The following is a 20,732-nucleotide window of genomic DNA, read 5'->3' as shown; positions in this document are numbered from 1 at the left end:
ACACACAAATAAATATAAAATATAACTACATAAATATTAACAAGAAATTATAATTATTTTAATTATATTTTATTATTATTTTTATTATTTTCATTTATTTATATATTTATTTTTACTTGCGAGATTTAAATATATTTTGAAATGCATCATAATTTCAAACCTATTAGCCTTTACTCCCTGTACACTTGAAAGGTTGCCTTGGGAACATTTTCCCACCCCATTTTAGTCAACCCTATGTAACAAATCTGATCTATTAGCCTATATATATATATATATATATTTTTTTTTTCTAAACAGACTGGCTTTATCGAAAAGGAAGGAATTTTTTATTATTTACGAGCAGAGTACTACATAAATAAATTTTGAGCTGATAAGACACACGTCATTCAGATAACATAAAAATAATGGATTAATGTCTTAACAATTAAAAACTTGATTAGTGAGCCGTACGCGAAGAAGTTATTTATGCTAGGCTAAGGGGGAAAAAAATGCAAATAAGATAATTAACTGTGACATACTACCCGGCAATAAATTTCAAGTTAAATTTCTATGAATTATGAAACCAGTAATATTAACATATACTGATATCTGACCTCTTTGTCTGTCCATTGTTTCATTGGTGTGCTTAACTTAATATCATAATGGAACAGTGTTCATTTCCATTTGTGAAAAAAATCATCATTCGATTTAGACCATCAAAGACATAACTAAAAACGAACTCAAAGCGGTTTTATCTGTACGTCCTGACCTCCAGCTCCCATTCAGTCCACAAATCAATTTTCTGTGATCTGTAAACAATCAATAATCAATAGAGTCGTTAAAGTTTAAGTCAATAGGTAAGTCAAAAGAGAAAACGCAGTCACTAAGGATTGTAATTTTTTAGATCTTCTGGTTTTATTTGCCATTTATATATTTTATTTTACGATTTATTATAATCTCTTTTAGTCATCTTCATAAGCTTTTAAGACAGATCGAACAAATAATGACCAGATATAAGAGACCGCGTTTTAAAATGATAATGTAGGCCTATTGATTCGTAAATAAGATTTGGGTCAACATTTCATTACATGCTTACCACGCAAGGAACCATGCAAAGCATTTGTGCTTCACAAATGTATTGGAATAGTTTTCTATTATGCATAGGCGCTATGGAGTTGTCAGTTACTTTACAGTTTTTGCGAGAGGAGGGCATTATCTCTCTCTCTCTCTCTCTCTCTCTCTCTCTCTCTCTCTCTTTCTCTCTCTCTCGAGCTGTTGCTCAAGATTCAGTGTTGCATTAACACTCGCTACTGAGATACGGCCATTTTGAGTCACATCTGTAGTCGTGATAAAGAAATAGGTAGGTTATCGGTAGGCCTATATTGTGAGAAAATGACTTAAGTCGCTGAAAATACAGTTCACGTGGGATACCTTGACCACTTCGATTGATGGGCGGAGATAATGGCCTGATTTTTTTTCTTTTTCTAGCGATTGATTATGTGTGAAACGCAGCCTACGTGGAAATCGAAGAAGCTTTAATGACTTTCAGAACCCGGTACGGTTAACGCTAAAGTGCTTCAGGTTTCCGCCAGCATGCTGAGCTTCTTTGTTTTCGCCGAAGTGCCTGTATTAGCGCAGGTGACGTCATGGCAGGCAGCGTGCGCGTGTGGTTTGCAGCTGAACGCAGTGCCCTAAACGAGGAGACTACAGCATACCGTCCAGCGCTACAGAGAAAAACACCGAAAAAACACCGACCTACCACACATGCACGCGCTCTCAGTTTCACTGATTATTTAATCATTCAACAATTATATGTAGCCTAACTTGACATGTAACACTAAGGGAATAATATAAAAATAAACGAAAACGTCTGTGAACAGTCTCTGGAATTTGTAAACACAAAAGTGAAAAAAATTAAATAGCCTAAGTAGGCTAAAGTTGTATAAACCCAAGAGTCACGTCGGGTCTGGTCAATGAAGTAGCCATAACGGTAATTTACTAAAAACAGTTCAGTGGGACTTCTATAAGTGTAGCCTACACCGTTCGATGTTGTATGGTAAAATACTGCAGCAAAAAGGATGCACGTTTGTCTCTTCTGTCATGACCGTTAGAAATAAATGATTGAGATATCCATGCATTCAGAGTAAAATTTCACATCACCACCCGGCTTTTCTTCACTGTAACTTATGGGAAAGTGAGTTGGAAAGTGAATGTGAATAAAAGTAACACATTTATGACGTGTAGTAGCTAATTCTGTTACTTATCAGAAAGTCCAATGATTTTACATTCGAAGTATATGGGCCCTAAGTCTAACTTAAACCCAAATGTTAGGAATGTAAAATGTAAGACTATTTTTGAAATTTTGCTTTACTGGATTATATAGACTAAACATAACCTACAAAGGCCGTATTAACGGTCTGTGAAGTAAAATATTTTCTAAGCATTCAGCAGAAGTTGCATAACGCTCTCTGAACATGCTGGCCATTAAAATTTAAATCTTTCATGGGAGCAAAACATAAAAATCAGTGTGAATTGAATAATTAAGAAAGCATCGACAGCGATAAAGCTATTGATTCGTCTTGCTCTTGCCTAACTCGCATCATGACATTTATGCCGTAAAATAACCCTTCTGCATGTTCTGCATGGGCATTTAGGTGTAGCTGTAGGTAATTTTATTATTATTATTATTATTATTATTATTGTGAGAATAAAGAGAAATTCAGCTTCTCTAAAAGTTCTTCATTGCTCATAAGAATCATTCCGACCAAACTTCATGGCTTGGGACTTTCCTCTTCCAGTGGTGATGGGTGGTGAGGTTTGACAAAGACATGCGTTAGAGGGGTACCCTATTGATGACATAGTCTACCCCACCACTAATTCCCAGGCTACCCGTCAGGAATGGGATCACGTGATGGAGTGGGGCGGTCGAACTAAGCCATTTTGGGGACTGTGTCAGTTTGCACTGAACCATCAGGCACTGTGTTTTTCAGATCGCCGTGCAGGAGATCCACGCCTCTGGAATTTACCATTTATGAGCGGAATCTGTGGATTTATCTGTGATTCAAATCGGAAAGTGTCGGCAAAGAGTGAGTTACGTTATTGGGCAAGAAGGCCACAATGAACACGGCGGAGAAACGTTAGAGCCATTGACAGCGTCTGCAGCTCATTCCAAGATGGCCGCTTCGGTAGCATTCATTTTTTGCTGATCGACTCTCAAGTTTCATTGTCTACCACAACAAAGCTTAGAAACCATCGGCAAATATACTTGGTATGTAGCCTACGCTTGAATATACAAAAGAACGGAGTTATTAGCTTTTTTTATTTCATTTTATTTTCCCTCTTTGGAGACAAGATAGTAACAATGCATGTGTGCTTCTCGTAGGCTACGTGCGAATTTCATTTCAGTTTGAGACATTTTTTAATGAAACGTAACCATTCACGTATGATAACACAATATGCGTGGTAATGAATATGTGGTCTTTGTAAAACTGAAGTATATATGTTCTCTTCAAGTGTTGTTTTTAACCCAAAAAGTCGGCGCGCGCTGCAGAACAGGCGAGTTGGGGCAGGTGTTTACGGGTGACCACTTTCATCCATTTCTTCGCGCTCGAAAATCAAACATTAGATCTCTTATTTTATAGAACTGAGTAGTCTGGAAAGTGTATATTTAGGAAAAAATAACTTTAACGTGTTCTAATGTCGTCGATTAATTTTATTAACTTAAATTCATGTGCGTTTTTGCTTGGTCCCTCTTCCTATAGGCTGTAACACACAATTGTTTTGAGGCAGTTAACTTATAGCTTATTTTAAATATGTTTTCGAGCGTGTTCACTAATTGTTTGTTTGTCACTGAATATAACTTGGGTTGTGTGTTTTGTATTAGGCTTCTAAAAAATAATAGTAGGCTACATTGTCTCGATTCTATGCATCCTTTGTGACCAGGACGCGTCAGACTGAACCGAACCTTTTGACTTTTTTTTTTTTTGGACAGTAACACAAGAGTCCTAAATCTAAGATTAGATTTTTTTTTCTCGTCAGTCTGATATATAGCCTACATGTCATTATTAATCAGTCTTTATACTTTTGACTCACCCCGCTCACTCATGGTTAATTAAAAATGCTGATCGCTCCATCCCAATAAATTAGATGATGTAAATATAGACTTACATCGGTTGTTAACATAGTTCTCTATTGCCCAAATTATACTTCCATATTTAAATGAATAAGCTGTTACGGGCAGATATAGCTTACTTTTGTTTTCCTATCTGACCTTTCTACCATGCCATGCATTACTGACTTAGTTAGGCTATTTATTATTTTTATACATAGGCCTATATATTAATAGCCTATATATTTTTTCCACACCGCAGATATCTGTAGGCCTATTTCATATTTAAAATGCCTGCTTGCAGTCATCTTTCTGAAAATAAAAGAAGACACTTCATAGTAGTCCCGAGTGTCAAGATATGACTCTTATCTTTATCCTAAACTGACAGATTTACTGAAACTGCTGATTTACTGTCTTTTACTTGTCCTCTTCTTCACAGAAAAGACAACAGCTCCGTTTCCAGTACATAGTGTGTTAAATAGGTATGCTATCAGATACGAATCATCTGTTTTCTGAATATTAGTACTAGACCACAGAGTAGGCTAATGTGAGTTTTCATTATTGGTCAAGCTTGAGAAATGTCTTTCCAGGCCAGCTAGACTTGTTCCAAACCAAAGCTATTTTTTCGACTTTGATGGGACCTGATCCAGCTTGTTTCTGTAATCCACTTATTAACCAATTCACTTATGTAAAATAATTCAGTGTAACTTAATCCTTAACGATAGTTGACGGTTCTTAATAAATAAGTAAACATAAATACTGCCTTAGTGTTTAGATTTTTGTATTTATCACTGACTGAAGTACAATGCGTTGTTCTGCTACAATTCCAGTCCAGTGTATTTTATAAAGCAAGCATATTTTCTCAGTTAGGCTATGTGTAACTATTTAGAGGTTAGCCTGTATCAAGTAAAAGACAAATCATTTTATTTGACGCCGTTTAATGCGTTGGATTCCCTGTACACTATTCATTGTGAACGGTTTATGATTGTCACGGGATGTTTATATTTGAAAAATTGACGTTGAACCACTCACACATAAGGTTACCGATCGCAGTCGAGAGAGATAGCGGGATCACGGATGCGAGCTCTCGCGCTTCCGTTGCCTGTTCCTCGTCGAAGGCATCGGCAAAGCAGGGAAGATCGCATTGTTTTCTCTCTGACGCTTGAAGCGATGCGTGCTGAAATTATGGCTGTGCGACGTGTTTAACAGGTGATAGTAGGCTACTCACTGCTTCTTAGACGATAGTGTGTGGTGGTGCACAGGTCGCAGTCTCATGCGAGCGAACTCGCTCGGACACGGGGATGTCTGTAGCAAAATGGCAGCCACGTTCAAGTAGCCGCATGCTTTTCGAAAAACACAGTTGTCGAGAGGAAGTGGTGGCGTTTTACCGTTAATTGGTTGCATTTACGGTCATTTGTAATGCTCCGGACCCTCAGTGAATCTGAGGAAGGCCTGTGAGGCTCCGTTTAGTCTGGCACAGTGCCAATTACAACCCGTCGTCATAGCAACTATACGTGTGAGTATTTGGCTTTTACTCTCACCTGTAAACATCCCGCGAAAAAAAAACCGTTTAACGTGTGCGCGTGGACTCTATCCTGGAATGCAAATGAGTTCAACCAAAGACGTTATGAATTTATAAAAACACCTAATGATTAGTTCATTCGAGATGCCATTTGTATTGGCGGGTAAACAGGTTAAAACAGCCGAGATGTAGCCGAGTTTGTCTGGATTGTCGTATTTTTTGTTCGCTTCAAATAGCCTAGGCTACAAATGGACCATCTAACCTTATAACCCGCCTTTATATATATTTTTTTATCCTGTATGATATTAAATTGTGACTGTAAATATTAATGTGTCGTTTTTGGTCATCAGGTCCGCGAACTCACATGACAATGCACCGAACAACAAGAATCAAGATAACGGAGCTAAATCCTCATTTGATGTGCGTTTTATGTGGAGGATACTTTATTGATGCGACCACCATTGTCGAATGTTTGCATTCATGTAAGTCTGTCATTATCTCTATTATTTTATTGTTATTAAACTTGAAGGCGTTGTTATTGTTGGACATTAAAACGGGACTGTCTTTTTAAGTCGCCTCAAACGATATTTTAATTTGTTGCATGGTGGTAATTAATTTGTCGTCTGTTGTTTTCACAGTCTGCAAAATGTGCATTGTGAGATATCTGGAGACCAGCAAATATTGTCCTATTTGTGATGTCCAAGTTCATAAAACAAAACCTCTCCTCAATATAAGGTAATTTGCTGGGGATTGTTGTTGGCTATTTAGGTTTTTTCTTTTTAAATGTTTCCGATATGCTACCGTATTTTTAAATTATTCTTAATTGAATACCCCTCAAAAATGTTGGTATGCTACATTTTAGGTCGGATAAGACCCTTCAAGACATTGTGTACAAGCTGGTGCCTGGTCTGTTCAAAAGTAAGTGTAAAAAGTTTGTGTTCATTTTAATCATGTTTATTTATTATTTATGTTTTACAGAACTGCAATATAACTTATTACTAATAATTTCTTAAATCAATATAGTGATGTATTCATTTTGCTTTTGTTACTCAGATGAGATGAAACGAAGGAGGGATTTTTATGCTGAGCATCCAGTTGATGGTAAAATTTTAAGATGGTCATTGTGATATTTTAATTCATAAGCAATCTTCTTTTTTAATCTTGAAGTTGTAATTGTGTCTGTGTCCTTCAGCTACTAATGGTTCTAATGAGGACAGAGGAGAAGTGGCAGATGAAGACAAGAGAATCATTGCAGACGATGAGATCATCAGTCTGTCCATTGAGTTTTTTGATCAGAACAAGTAGGTTCAGTTCAGTATATGGTCCCTGTGGTATGTCATTTCCATTATCATCAGAGCTCTCTTTCATGTTGCTAATAAAATTGACAGAAATATTCATTAGTAAAAGGCCCAGACCTTTGACATTTATAGTTTTGTAGTTAGACAGTGCATTCATTTTTTTTTTTCTTTCTTTCTTTCTTTCTTTCTTTCTTTCTTTCTTTCTTTCTTTCTTTCTTTTTCTTTCTTTCTTTCTTTCTTTCTCTTAGAAAGATCAGGCTTGACAGTAAAGATGGAGAAGAAAAAGAAACCACAAAAGAGGTAAGTAGTTTTTGAATAAATTACATATTTTAGATGTCTAATTTAGTCAGTTTTGAGGGTTATGGGACTGCTTACTGAATTTTTGTAATGGTTTAATTCTAATAGGTGAATGTAAAGCGGTACTTACAATGCCCAGCGGCTATGACAATAATGCATCTCAGAAAATTTCTCAGAAGTAAAATGGATATACCATGCACCTTTCAGGTAATTTTGTTTACATTCACTTCCTAAGAGGTTTAATCTTCTCTCTAAACCTCTCTCTTGCTTCTCTCTAAACTTCTTGTCTTGTTTTTTATGAATTTTTCAGTATGAGTTTGTTTAGATAAGATTTTTTTTTTTTTTTTTCAGATTGAAGTTATGTATGAAGACGAGCCTTTGAAAGATTATTATACTCTTATGGATATTGCTTATATCTACACATGGAGAAGGGTAGGAGTATTAAATCTGATATGTTTAACACATTAAACTGTGCTATTACATTTTAGTCCAACTGCAGAGATAATAACATATTTATATTTTTCAGAATGGGCCCTTGCCATTGAAGTACAGAGTTAGGCCTGGCTGCAAAAAAATGAAGTTGAGCAACCCAAGGGATAATATGATCGGCGGCAGAAGGCCTGATATAGAAAGCGATTCCAACAGTGACAAACCAAACAGCCCGACTGCTGCTGCCGCCCCATCCACATCCTCCTCTCTGCCCAGCCCGAGCACTCCTGTCCATTCTTCACATCCCAGCTTCCCCCATATCTCCACCGTCAATGGAGTCTCTGCCAAAACGGTCCACAATGGCCAAACTCCTTTCAGCAGCAAAGTCTGCAAAACTTCTCATAATGGCTCCAACTGTCTTGGGTGACTTGCTTGTGGATCCCAAAGCCAAAAACCCCTTGCAAACAGAGCTGTGATGTAGATGCTTTCTTTATAAAACACCTCTTCAATTTTTTATATCATTTTTAAATATATTTGTTTTGTCACCACGTGTGAAAAACTTTGTAACAGCGTTGTTTGTGTTATATTTTGTATTAATTGCTATGGCGTGACTAATATTGTGAAGAGTACTGGAGGGAAACTCGATAAGAAGGAGAATGTATCTAGATGTTTTTATAAACTCTGTCTTGTTTAGATTAGAACATCAGTGTATATAAATCATTTACTTTTCCGTGAAATCTTCAATAAAACACGTGGCGGCACGCGCAGTGTTTGATTATGCAGATTTTAATCGGGTGAAATATGTTGACACAAACCTACATTTGCAAAGGGCAGGAATGCAGCAGCTTCAGTATTGTATTGGAAAAACACAGAAAGTGTTATAAAAAATAAAATATCTGCTATCTTCATGCTCGTCATATAAGTTGAGAAGTGTTTTTTTTTTCTTGATGCGTCATCACGCGAGGAGAGAAGACTCCGTACAGACTTAAGTTCAGATAGTAGCCTATTTCTTGCTCTGGCTTTTTGTTCAAGCGGTTATTTGTTAAAGCCAGTGTGTCATTTACTGTTGTACAATATGAAAAATTTGCCTTAATAAACATTTTACTTTTTTCAAAATTACTAAATACATTGTGTGGCCTTGATAAAACAAACCAGCTTCTTTGTTTACAACGTGGGCCTACAGTTCTGCGACAAGAACCTACGTCTGCCTTAGATAAACTCGGTTCTCGTTTCAAGGGAAATATTCTGTACAAACGAAATATTTCAAAATAATGGTTAATGGTAAAAACTGCGACACGTTTTAATGTGGGCAAATTTCCCACCAGAAAAACCGCATGGTGCGTTCTTGAACTGAAATGTGTGGTCATTGGTCATTTTTGACCCCTGTCTTGTGATCAGTATATGATTTCATTAAATATTCCACAGGCCTACACTATGACTCGATAGTTCAAACAACATATAGTGACCGTGTGGGTGCAAACCACAAAATAAAAGCTTCTAGAAGACCAATAGTCCTGTCAAAGACCAAAATAAACGCATAAATCGTTATACAGTCAACTAGAATGATGAGCAGCGGCTATTATTATTGCTATACGCTTGCTTTGACTGCATAAAGTAGGTCAAATATTTGACAAAGGTCTAGATATGTCCAGCCGCAACAGTTATAATTGTTGCAAATATTATCAGTGGTATCGTAAAAAGTTTGTTTCGACCGACTCGGGTCTCTCTTGTCCTCATTTACACCAATGTCAAAACACTACAGAACATAACAAGTCCACGCTAAACAATGTTTGGAAATAAGAAGAGTCACAATACAGAAACTTACTTGTTTTCGTTTATTTATTTATTTTATTTATTTATTTTTATTGTCTCGTTAATCTCAGTCATTAGACGGCAACACCAATATGCCTAATGATCTCTGAATATAGGCTACAGGATTTATTAGAACTGAATAGACTGTTTTCTATTTATCTATTGTCTAAACTTGAATAATCGTATGGTGTCCTGTCAGAATTAGCGGCTTCTAACAGTTATTTCGGCTCTTTGACCGATGCTGAACAGGCTATAATCGAAATGTATTAAAGATCTTCCGTTTTAAATGTTAAGACTTATATTTTTAATAAAAATAGATAAAGAAAAAGTTCAGTAAAATACATGTAGCTGTGCTAAAATGTAAAGACATAGGCTAAATTGACACGCCAAAGCGATTTATTTATTTTTATTATGGAATTTTTTTATTAAGGTGTCTCAGATTAAGCGGAATGACTGAACAGATTTATTCTGAGCTGAAGGGGGGTTCCTTTTAGGGGGTCGCCTTGTTAAGTTAAAACAACACTTATATTGAAAAAAAAAAATACCTAGAAGCCAAAAATGGGTTTTAACCTTAAAGAGAAGTAGGCTACGTTATGAAACCATAAATGCACCAGAAGCAATAATGTCATACGAAGAATAATTTTTAGGCGGAGCAGTAAAAAGGCTCTTCTTGATTAATAACACGGTTGACAGCAAATTATATTTAAGGCCTAAAAAGTCAAGATAAATAAATTATTGCGTAGAGCTTTTCATGTTAAAACAACAATGACAATTTAAAATGACTACGTCTAAAATATCAGCTTCAACGTAAAGCGTGGATTCTGGTCGTAATGATATCTTGTAACTGCGCGGAGCGCGAGGCGCCCTCTTCTGGTCGCAAGCATGTAACGCACCTCTACAATAAACCACAAAAATGAAACCTTTCTTCTTTATAGTTACACGGCCTTTATAAATATTTAAATCTAAATCACTATCATACATAAGAAACTTTTAATTTAATTAAATTTATGCTGTTTAAGGATAGCTTAAGATACACTACCAGTCAAAAGTTTTGGAACAGTAAGATTTTTTTTATTTTTTTTAATAATTATCCTCTGCTCACCAATGTGATCCAAAATACAGCAAAAGCAGTAATATTGTAAGATATTATTTTACTATATTTAAAAGAACTGCTTTCTATTTGAATATATATGAAAAGTTCATTTATTCCTGCGATTTCAAAGCATCATAACTCCAGTCTTCAGTGTCACATGATCCTTCAGAGATCATTCTAATATTCAGATTTGCAGCTCAAAAAAACATTATTATTATTATTGTGTTGAACACAGCTGAGTGGAACATTTTTCAGGTTTCTTTGATGAATAGAAAAAGTTCAGAAGAACAGCATTTATCTGAAATAGAAATCTTTTGTAACATTATAAATGTCTCTATCATCACTTTTGATCAATTTTAAGCATCCTTGCTAAATAAAAGTATTAATTTCTACAATTTCAAACTCAACTGTTTAAATATCAATAATAATAATAATAAATGTCTTCTATGCAGCATTTTAGAATATTAGAATGATCTCTGAAGGATCATGTGACACTGAAGATATATATATTCTCTATATATTCAAATAGAAAATAGTTTTTTTTAAATAGTAAAAATATTTGACAATATTACTGCTTTTGCTGTATTTGCTGCTTGGTGAGCTGAAGAAAATCTTAAAAAGACATTAAAAATCTTACTGTTCAAAAACTTTTGACTGTACGTTAATATTAAGCCTTTGGTTTAAACAAAATTGAAAACATGCTCCGATCACCCCTATATTTACATAATGTTGCCCTTGTGAGAATTCATTATATTTAGATTTTTGATTATATTTATCAAAGATATATTTGCATTTGTATTTGATATAACTATCATTTTGTCTATCCACAGGTTTAATGCTGAACAACCAAATGTAAACCTTTCAATTGAATCACTTTCTATTCTTTTTTTAATAGTTTAGCTTGTGAATGTAAGATTTTGCCATAATAAATGAATATTACAAACATTTATCAAGCTGAGCAATGCATCGTTTTATTGAGCAATGCTTATGGGACAGAGTGCTCTTAAATATTTTGGGTCTACAGCACACACACACACACACACAAGAGCTGCACACTTGCATGACATAGATAACAGTTATGACAAGTAGACTGACAAGTGATAATATCTCCTTTTGACCGCATATTTAAAAGAGCTCACAATTCCTTCAAAGCTTTTTTCTCTTCCTCAAACATGAAAGTATCAAACTCACACTGTACCTTCAACATGGATGCATGTTTTTACAAATTACAACACAAAAGAGATCATAACGCTTTACAATTTGAGACAAAGTGAAGTATTTTTTTCCCAAAAAGTTTAAAGAAGTGGCTTTTTTTGCAGTACAGACATCAAATTCAAAGTCAAAAACAAGAACTGACATCGCTTATTATCTAATTAGTAACTGTAACAAAAAATAACTGCAATTATAACGACAATGTAGGAATCAAATTAGTAAATTAGGCAAAACTGATCAGGGTCGGGGAACTCTTAGGACTGCAACATTGTCATAATATTGCAAACACATACACTCGCATATTTACACATCTACAGAGGAACAGCAAAACCACTTTAGGATTCGTCCTATTCTCCTTTCCCTTTTTAGAAAATAACATTTTTCAAGCGTCTCTTTTTAAAAAAATGATTCAAATACAAAATTAAATAATTCAGAGTAAAAAAGGCACACCCTCGCACAGTGTATATATGTCAACACATACAGTAGAATATTTAGGATTACTTTGCAAACGATATTTCAGAAGAAGACATATCACAATATCTAGTTAGTTTATAATACTAAAGGTCTCTGGGGTCACACAAATATTCAACAGTGATGAGAGAGAGAGAGAGAGAGAGAGATAACAATAGTAAAAGGCAGCATTCTCTCGCTCTTTACAGTGCAGCTGAAACACTATAAGCAGATTCAAGCATCAATATAGCGCCAGCACAACTGCATTCTCAAGAGAACGGCCCACTGTAAACCTGCTAATTATTACTGTAAAAAAAAAAAAAAAGGTAGGTAGGTACAAAATATGCTTCATTTTCATACAACAACATGAAACAGGCAATGTTTTGTTCTTTCATTAGGGATACAAAAGTGGCAACGCACATGTAACCCATTAGGTGCTTTAACACATTCTACGAATCACTACTATTGCGTGACCCTCGGCGAGTCAGTGGTAAAACTGGAATCAGTTGCATAAATGTTTTGGTGCATTAGATCATGTGCAAAAACAGTTGTGTTATACTAAACGTTATAATCGGAGCCAATTGCAAATATTGAGCTCCTGTGCAAGACTTTCCGATGCACAACAGGCAGAACATCTACATCTAATTTACTGATTGGATTTCAACTGTAAATGCAGTTATTGATCTTGAAGTTGCATTCTTTTCCACTGTTACATACAGTTTGTAAACAGATCGGATTTAAAGGTACTGCCTGCAGCTAAAGAGCGATAGTGCAATCAACACTTTCAAACAATTACGGCCCAATTTATTTTAATTTCTGACTCTGGTCATATTTGTTCAGGGCTAAATTTATTTTATAAATTGAAATATATTTTCATTATTTAAAACTGGACTTATTTTTTTATTAAAGGAATAGTTCACTTAAAAATGACTAATTTAAACTTGATAAAAAGTGTAATGTGTCTCAGACCATCCGAGATGTAGATGAGTTTGTTTCTTTATCCAAACCGATTTGGAGAAATTGCTCACCAGCGGATGCTCTGCAGTGAATGGGTGCCGTCAGAATGGGAGTCCAAACAGCTGATTAAAACATCACAGCAATCCACAAGACTCCAGTTAACCGAAGTTGAAAATGTCTTGATGAGTTTCTTTATTACAAACATGCATCTTTTGCTATACAAGACATGTTTGTGATGTTTTTTGTCAGCTGTTTAGACTGCATTCTGACGGCACCCATTCACTGCAGAGGATCCAGTGGTGAGCAAGTGATTTAATGCTACAATTCTCCAAATCGGTTCATATGAAGAAACTGAGTTACATCTTGGATAGTCTGAAGGTGAGTACATTTTTGAGTGAACTACTTCTTTGAGAGCAATGAATTGATTTCGGCAAAGAACATAAAGAAAATAAATATATAAGCAGCTTTGAGAATTCCAGTATGATAACCATACCACATTGCTGGGCACAAACAATAACACGTGGTTTCTCAGTCAACAATATCGAACACAAAAGTATACAGAACGCTATATATGCATGACTATATCACATGTATCCTTTAACAACCACATGGAGTCATAAACCTACCGAAAAATCCAACAGAGAAGAAAAAGAAAAGATCTTGACAGATCTCAGACATGAGAGCTGGATCAGTTACACACAGCAAAACCTCTCCCAGGATATGAGATCATATGTGACCACCTGTTACTGTTACAGCCTCAGGCAGCGGTTAGGACAGAATAGTGGTGATGAAATCATAAAACCGCTTCGAGTATTGCTCGGGGTTGACCGTCGAGATCTCTGCCCCTGCCTGGAGAACAAGAGAGCAAAAATGCGTCGACTTTGAGTAAATAGAGGAATATTTTTGGACTAGCACTGTGTTTCTGATATATTGGACTCTCACCCCATGTTTGACCGTCTTAGCTGCGTGGGCTGCTTTCTTCTTGGCATCATACGGAGTAAGAATGTCAATCACTGCCATGAAGTAGATTTCTTTTTTAGGAGCATCTGAAAGGTAGAATGTGCTACTGTTTTTAAGCAAGATACAACTGAAATAAAGTGAGACAGAACTTTAACTTGTTTTATCTTTGGCCCATTTTGGCGGCACTGCCACTGAATATTTAACTTTAATGAAATGTACTGACCTTTTAAATTTATATGCCTTGCAAACTGAAATGCATTTTCTGTAATACATTTAACATGGTTGCAAATACTGTTGATTTGTCACCAATCTAGCTGGATAACATGGACAAAGCTTTCAAAATATTTAATCTTGTCGCATATTTTAAAGAAAAAAACATTTAATGAATAAATATTTCTTGCAAATATAAAAAAGCATTTGTAAAAGGTTGCAGTTGCATTACAGTGGTTTAATTGTAAGATTGTATTATATTTTTTGTTTTTGTAAAGAAACAAAAAACAATGAAAATGTAACATTTAATGAATAAATATTTCTGGTAAATATAAAAAAGCATTTATTAATTTATTGAGCTACATTACAGCAGAATAATTTCCAGCTTGTTGCATTTTTATATTTGTAAAAAAGTAACATTTAATGGATAAATATTTCTAGTGAATATAAAAACGTATCGCTAAAAATAAAAATGATTTGTGTGGGTCAGGACGAGTATAGATCTGAACTATTGATCTGAACCAATAAATAAAAACAATAAATTTTTAAGCCCTAAATGTGCAAAATTACACTTAATAATTTAAATATGGCAAACATTTATGAATGAATGGGGTCCTTCTATAAGTTTTTTCCTCCCCAAATATACAAATTCAGTGTGTTTCTTGTTCAGTTTTATTCAGAAATGACATCTCAAGTTACTTGGTTAATTGAAGAAAGGTGTATTTTCTAAGTGATCTAAAAAAAAATTGTCTGGTGGACCATAAAACAGGCAAAACATACTTTGAAAATGGCTCTCAAAATATATCTACGGACTAGAAAATCATAAGAGACCACCTAACACCCTACAACCATCTAGCAACTCCAGAGAAAACGACTCACTTTCATGGCTCTTGATGGCATATACATCAATGATGGGGTCAAACTCTCCCGGTCCCAGAGGTCTATTGCTGTCTAGTGTGTTACTGGGGCTGTCTGGCGGGGAGCCAGTGGCCCCTCCATCGCTCTCCGTCCCCTCCTCCTCCCCAGCGTCATTGTCTTCAATCTCCTCCTCCGGCTGTTCCTGCTCCCCTCGCTCCACGTCATGGATCCCCACCAGCAGACTGTAGTCCATCAGCTTCAGCTGGGCCAGGAACTGGAAACACATTTTCCAAGAAATTAAGCATGAAACATTCATCGCTTTTTAATTAGACAGTTTAATGACACAGAGGGGTTATTAGAACGAACGAATGTTTAGATAAGACTTTAATGAGTCAATTACATTAAACAGAGCAAATGGATGGCACGTGATGGATGAGCACACAGACCTCTACGTCATTCTTGAGTTTCTCCAGAAACATTTTCTTGTTCTCTTCATCTATGATGATTTTCTGGCCGTCATTGATGAAGTCATTGTCTTTGTAAGTTGGAAGCTCCTTGGTCTGTTATTGACATTGGGACAAAGTGTTAAAGTTCATTAGCAACATGTGTAAATGGAGACTTTCAGATTACTCAGCCGTTAAACAAAAGATGTCATTGACTTACAGTATCATGAATGCAGATTTTTCGGGGGATTTGTTAATAGACTCAAAAATTAAAACTTTATAAAAACATTTATTAAAACATTATAGTTCTTTCTGGTGCTGCTAGTGTCACAGAAATAGCACACTTTATGTCTACTTCTTCATGTATTTCTCGTTTTTGTCAACTTTCTGTTATATCACACTGAAATGAAACAGTCTTTAGGGGTGAAAGAAGTTTTGATCTGGTGCAATTATGAGCCGTCCACACGACAGATGCACATCTGAGAATTCACCAAATGAGCTTAAACACAGCAGATCACAGAAGCAGTGGGGTGTAATATCAAGCAGACGGCCTCCTGTGGACACTCGGAGCAACAGGCTGTGATTTAGATTTCACAGTTAGAGCCAACAGACAATTACAGCATTCAAATAATTACAACCATTAAACCAAGGGTTATTTCCTAAATGCCTACTTCCACAAGCATCAGCGATCCCCATCCAAAATCTACAGCTAGTATCAAGATTAAAGGGCTAGTCCACCCAAAAAAGAAAAAAAAAGGTTGTTCCAAATCTTCACAATTTTCCTTTTCATTGGAACACAAAGATGATATTTTAAACAAAGATGTAATAGTTACTAATCATACTGAATTAATTGAAAAAAATCTATAATTTTTTTTTTTTTGGCTGAACTATCCCTTTTTATTCATTAGATTTGCAGTGCATTAAATGTTTGAGATATTTATTTAGCTAAATAAATAATTCAGCTCAAGATTGCTCCCTCCAAGAAACATCAAAATTAGTATATATATATATTTGACCTTTTATGATCTATTTAACATTTGGTGAAAATTTGAACTGATCTTCGAACCAGAATGAGACTTCAGTCCTAACTAACAGAACATGCAGATGGACATATGATATGAAGGTATACATAAACCCTTATGACTCAGTCAGCAGAACACGTAAATGCTGACGCACTAGTATTCCAGGTCTTTTCACAATTCCAGCAGAGATGGTCAAAGAAGGAGTCACCACTTTATTTCTGGAACAGGAAGGCAATTTAAAGCACCAGCCCTGGGCTTGGGTTTACAGTCCCTTGTGGGATCCCGAGGGAACAGAGATTTCCTGAGGCAAAATGTTGAAGAAGAAGTACACAGAGCAATATGGGACAGTTCTTTGCTGTTGTGTCCTTACGTGTCTTATGGCGCAGTAAAAGCGTGTGGCGATCCGGATGGTTTGTAGCTTTTGGCTCATGCGTGATTTGGACGGAGCCTCCTCAGGTGGACGTGGCTGCAGGGAGAAGGAGGGTCAGATGCAAGCAGCTTCACTAACGCAAGCACCCACAAATCAGTGCGTGGAGGTGAGAGATGACCGCTTTTTAGAGATTTTGGTCGTTTGACTTGTTTTAGTCATTTTAACATCATTTCAGAAAGCATAAGTGTGAAGCCTTCAGGAGAAAATGGAAGAATTCAAAAGATGGAAATATCCCACATACATGCATCAAACGATACACAACCAAATTACAGAGTAAAAAAAAAAAAAATTTGATTGATAACATGACTATTGTACAGTAAACAAGTGAAGACACAAAATATCATGGGAGAATGTTAAAAGAGATGAAAATTCTGTCATCATTTACTCACCCTCAATTTGTTCCAAAACTTTATATATTCCTTTCTTCTGCTGAACACAAAAGAAGATATTTTGTAGTATGTTGGTAACCAAATAGTTGTCGGTTCCCATGCACTGACTGTAAGTTATTATGGCCCAGAAACTGTTTGGTTACCCACAATCTTTAAAATATATATTCTTGTGTTCAGCAGAAGATCTGGAACATCTCGAACTTGACAGACTTTTCATTTTGGGAGAACTGTCCCTTTAAGTAAATCAACGTTATGATGCAGAGGACATTTCCATTTCATCAAATACAGTGAATGACAATAAATCTAGTCTGTATATGACACATAATTACAAATATACATCAGTTCATATTTGCCATATTTGAGAGTATCATATACAGCATTAGAATGTAGATATAACATCTAAATGGAGGAGTAAGTAATCAATGAAACAATTTTACATGCCAGAAAGACTAACATGCATTTAGAAAATATATATATATACACACATGCAAATCATTCACATGCCCTCCACAAGTACACATATGTGAAATAAGAAAAGATCAGGTTTGCCTTATTTTATTAATGTACAGAATGTTTTCTATATACAGTAGTATCCACAGTAAATCAATGTAAAAACATGTTATCCAACAGTCAAATGTTTCCTGAAGACAAGTCTCAATCTCTGATCTATTATTTACAATGGTCTCTGTTACCATCTCTTTACCTTCAGAGATCAGTGCACTTAAATTACAGTGTAAAACAACAGGGTATCACAACATACACATACACTACGGTTCTTAGGCTTAAATTAATGCAATATTATAATTGTTTTACACTCTTCTCAGGTCCATTAATTAAGTTTGATATAATACCTCTGGACTACAAAGTGCAGTTTCCCACACTCCGAAGCAAATTAAAACAAGCAAACCCTGAACAGAAAAGAAGCACAGAGAGTCTTTTTTTTCAAGGAATGGAGTAGAAAATGAGATCCTTCACACAGGAGAAATTTTTGGGGGGAGTGCATTAATACACAACACACATGGAAAGGAAGATGATGTTATAATTGTGATTACAATGTTGTTGTTTTTTTACAAATAATTTCCAAACTCAGACATGCAAATACATTCAACATGCAAATGTGAGTTAATTTTCTGGACACTTATGTAATTGGAAATACAATGGAAATAAATAAAACCTTTTACGTTTTTAGCATTTAAAAAAAAAAAAAGTTCAAAAGTTCTATTCCTTCTAAACATAATAAAAATAAAAGACTTTACCTTCTCTCTGTCGGTAGCCTCTCTTGCCACTGTTGATCCCTAAAAAAGTAAATAAATGATGGAATATAGCTGCCAAAAATGCAAGGTCTCTGCGGTTCACTGCAATAGAGACACTCTGTGTTGCCATTGTACCACGTGGGATTTACTCATAAACTGAAAATGATTTAGTAAAACAGTGATTCTGAATTGGGTTTGCTTTAGGATTCAGATTTGGATACCAAGAATTGAACAAACTATCAAGATTATCAACAAATTGTTCAGAAAGAAAATTCTATAAATAAACCTTGCGCTTGCTAAAGCAATGCTCTACCAGTTGAGCTACAGGAACACTATATGGACCTATTTTGTTCTGAAGTCATTTTTCTGCTGTATTTGCTTTTACTTCGATTGAATAAAAAGAGCTGATTCAAAAGAATCATTTGTTCATGAATCAGAAATCACAATTTTCCTCATGAACTGTAATGAACGCATATGGATGTCATGACTTCCTGTGAATAATGACTTAAGCAAAGCTATCGTATGTCTCCAAAGTCTTAAAATAGCATAGTATTTATGGACCACTTGATGCCCCATCCATTCATTTTCATTGTACTAAAGACAAGACAAGGTCTTCATACTAGAATCACTCACCTTCAGGTCATATTTTTTGTAAACAGGCAGCCGGTGACTGAAGACATTACGAGTAACGATCATGTAGGTCTCATCTCCATCCACTGTGAGGCGATACATGCCCAGAAACTGAGGGAGCAGCGTGTTTCCGTGGCACTCAACTATATACTAGTCGGCAAATACACAAAAAATATTGTTTTTTAACAGCTTGTGAGTCTCATCGTAAGATCATTTTTAAACAAAGAAACAGATGTTCCCTCTACCTGGTGGTACTTCTTGAGAATGTTGTGCATCTCGGCCACGTCCTCGCTGGTGATGATCTTGATGACGTACCTCTTGTTGTATGAAGTGTGGAAACGTGCTCCACTACGGCCCTGAGAGTCACTGGGAATCGGGGCCCTGTGTGTAAGAGAGTTCTGCCACGGGAGGAAAGAACAGTGAAGGATTTCACACTGCCAGGCTTGCACTAAACAGCTCCAATAAAACGGTGAAAAGCTACTGGCACTTCTCCTAGACTGCAGCCTGCAGTCAGCCTGGGATGCCAGACTGTACTGTCTGGCTACTTCTTTTATTCAACTGAAATGCTCATTTGGATGGCAAAACATCCTCTTCTATAGCAATTGGAAAAATGAGAAAGAATGTGTAATGCAGAAAGACAGGAGTCAATGGGTTTGCATGATTAAAATGGCATTATTAAACCAGCAAAAGCACAGCTGCGTACTGCCTGCGCTTTGGATGCCATCTTTAGTATAGCTGCCAAAAATGCAAGGTCTCTGCGGTTCACTGCAATAGACACACTCTGTGTTGCCATTGTACCAAGTGGGATTTACTCATAAACTGAAAATGATTTAGTAAAACAGTGGTTCTGAATTGGGTTTGCTTTAGGATTCAGATTTGGATACCAAGAATTGAACAAACTATCAAGATTATCAACAAATTGTTCCGAAAAAAAAATCCTATAAATAAATTTGTGTCACAATACTGTTAGATTCTCAGCCTTTGACATCAACAACAAAACATATGGCATTCATTTCCTCATGACTATTAAAAGCCTTTTTATTTTGCAATTCTACCTGAGCACAATTTCACGGTTAGCTGCACACAGCATTGTTTCTTCCCCTCCTGACCCGATCTCAAAACCACATAAGCCAATATTTTTTTGGTTACGAGTCACCAGTTCAGAACCACTCATGTTGCTTTCCAGACTGTATGTGTTTATTGATTTGAAGATGTTTTACCAAAGTCACCTGGAGACACAAATGCATCCAAAGCTGCGCTTTCACTTCAATGAAAATGAAATGCTGATTCCTGCAGTGCTGGGTCAACAGCAGTGTAAGTGTAATGTTGAAGCATTCTGGGAGATGGGCCAAATTCAATACAGTATTTTCAGCATATAAC

General features: G+C 35.9%; 2 protein-coding genes and 1 pseudogene across 7 annotated transcripts in view; 2 read left to right on the top strand and 1 right to left on the bottom strand.

Moving 5' to 3' along the window:
• LOC113040514 (espin-like protein) overlaps positions 1 to 3,014 on the top strand; it is a 14,161-nt pseudogene extending 11,147 nt beyond the window's left edge.
• Positions 1,297 to 8,752, top strand: LOC113116809 (polycomb complex protein BMI-1-B-like). 5 transcript variants are annotated; one of them, XM_026285143.1, is made up of 11 exons: positions 2,775 to 3,247; positions 4,527 to 4,569; positions 5,960 to 6,091; positions 6,248 to 6,344; positions 6,472 to 6,527; positions 6,663 to 6,710; positions 6,802 to 6,910; positions 7,156 to 7,207; positions 7,313 to 7,411; positions 7,556 to 7,636; positions 7,731 to 8,752. In XM_026285143.1, the coding sequence occupies exons 3-11, from the start codon at positions 5,974 to 5,976 to the stop codon at positions 8,058 to 8,060; spliced, it is 990 nt and encodes a 329-aa protein (XP_026140928.1). In that variant the 5' UTR covers positions 2,775 to 3,247; positions 4,527 to 4,569; positions 5,960 to 5,973; the 3' UTR covers positions 8,061 to 8,752. The 5 variants fall into 5 exon arrangements, with proteins under 5 accessions (XP_026140933.1, XP_026140941.1, XP_026140928.1 ...); XM_026285148.1 differs by lacking the exons at positions 2,775 to 3,247; positions 4,527 to 4,569 and adding an exon at positions 1,297 to 1,339; XM_026285156.1 differs by lacking the exons at positions 2,775 to 3,247; positions 4,527 to 4,569 and adding an exon at positions 1,513 to 1,534.
• Positions 8,753 to 11,488: 2,736 nt separating this feature from the next.
• LOC113116785 (phosphatidylinositol 5-phosphate 4-kinase type-2 alpha-like) overlaps positions 11,489 to 20,732 on the bottom strand; it is a 15,425-nt gene continuing 6,181 nt past the window's right edge. The window contains exons 4-11 of one of the 2 annotated variants that reach the window (XM_026285111.1): positions 19,598 to 19,750; positions 19,356 to 19,502; positions 18,726 to 18,764; positions 17,021 to 17,116; positions 15,632 to 15,745; positions 15,207 to 15,459; positions 14,100 to 14,203; positions 11,489 to 14,006 (exon numbers count right to left, since the gene is read on the bottom strand). In XM_026285111.1, coding sequence (XP_026140896.1) covers positions 13,926 to 14,006; positions 14,100 to 14,203; positions 15,207 to 15,459; positions 15,632 to 15,745; positions 17,021 to 17,116; positions 18,726 to 18,764; positions 19,356 to 19,502; positions 19,598 to 19,750 — 987 coding nt within the window. In that variant the 3' untranslated portion in view covers positions 11,489 to 13,925. The remainder of the gene's footprint in view (positions 14,007 to 14,099; positions 14,204 to 15,206; positions 15,460 to 15,631; positions 15,746 to 17,020; positions 17,117 to 18,725; positions 18,765 to 19,355; positions 19,503 to 19,597; positions 19,751 to 20,732) is intronic. The other variant, XM_026285117.1, reaches the window with a different exon arrangement.

Source organism: Carassius auratus, chromosome 2 (genome assembly GCF_003368295.1).
Source record: "Carassius auratus strain Wakin chromosome 2, ASM336829v1, whole genome shotgun sequence".
NCBI lineage: Eukaryota > Metazoa > Chordata > Actinopteri > Cypriniformes > Cyprinidae > Carassius > Carassius auratus.
Note: the sequence above shows the minus strand (reverse complement) of the source record. Positions and strands in the feature narration are given on the sequence as shown.

Bases quoted from the DNA above. Each gene is read 5' to 3' on its own strand.
- LOC113116809 (XM_026285148.1), top strand. From the start codon at position 5,974: ATGACAATGCACCGAACAACAAGAATCAAGATAACGGAGCTAAATCCT. The intron at 6,092-6,247 runs GTAAGTCTGTCA...TTGTTTTCACAG, and splicing joins TGTCGAATGTTTGCATTCAT to TCTGCAAAATGTGCATTGTG. The intron at 7,412-7,555 runs GTAATTTTGTTT...TTTTTTTTTCAG, and splicing joins ATATACCATGCACCTTTCAG to ATTGAAGTTATGTATGAAGA.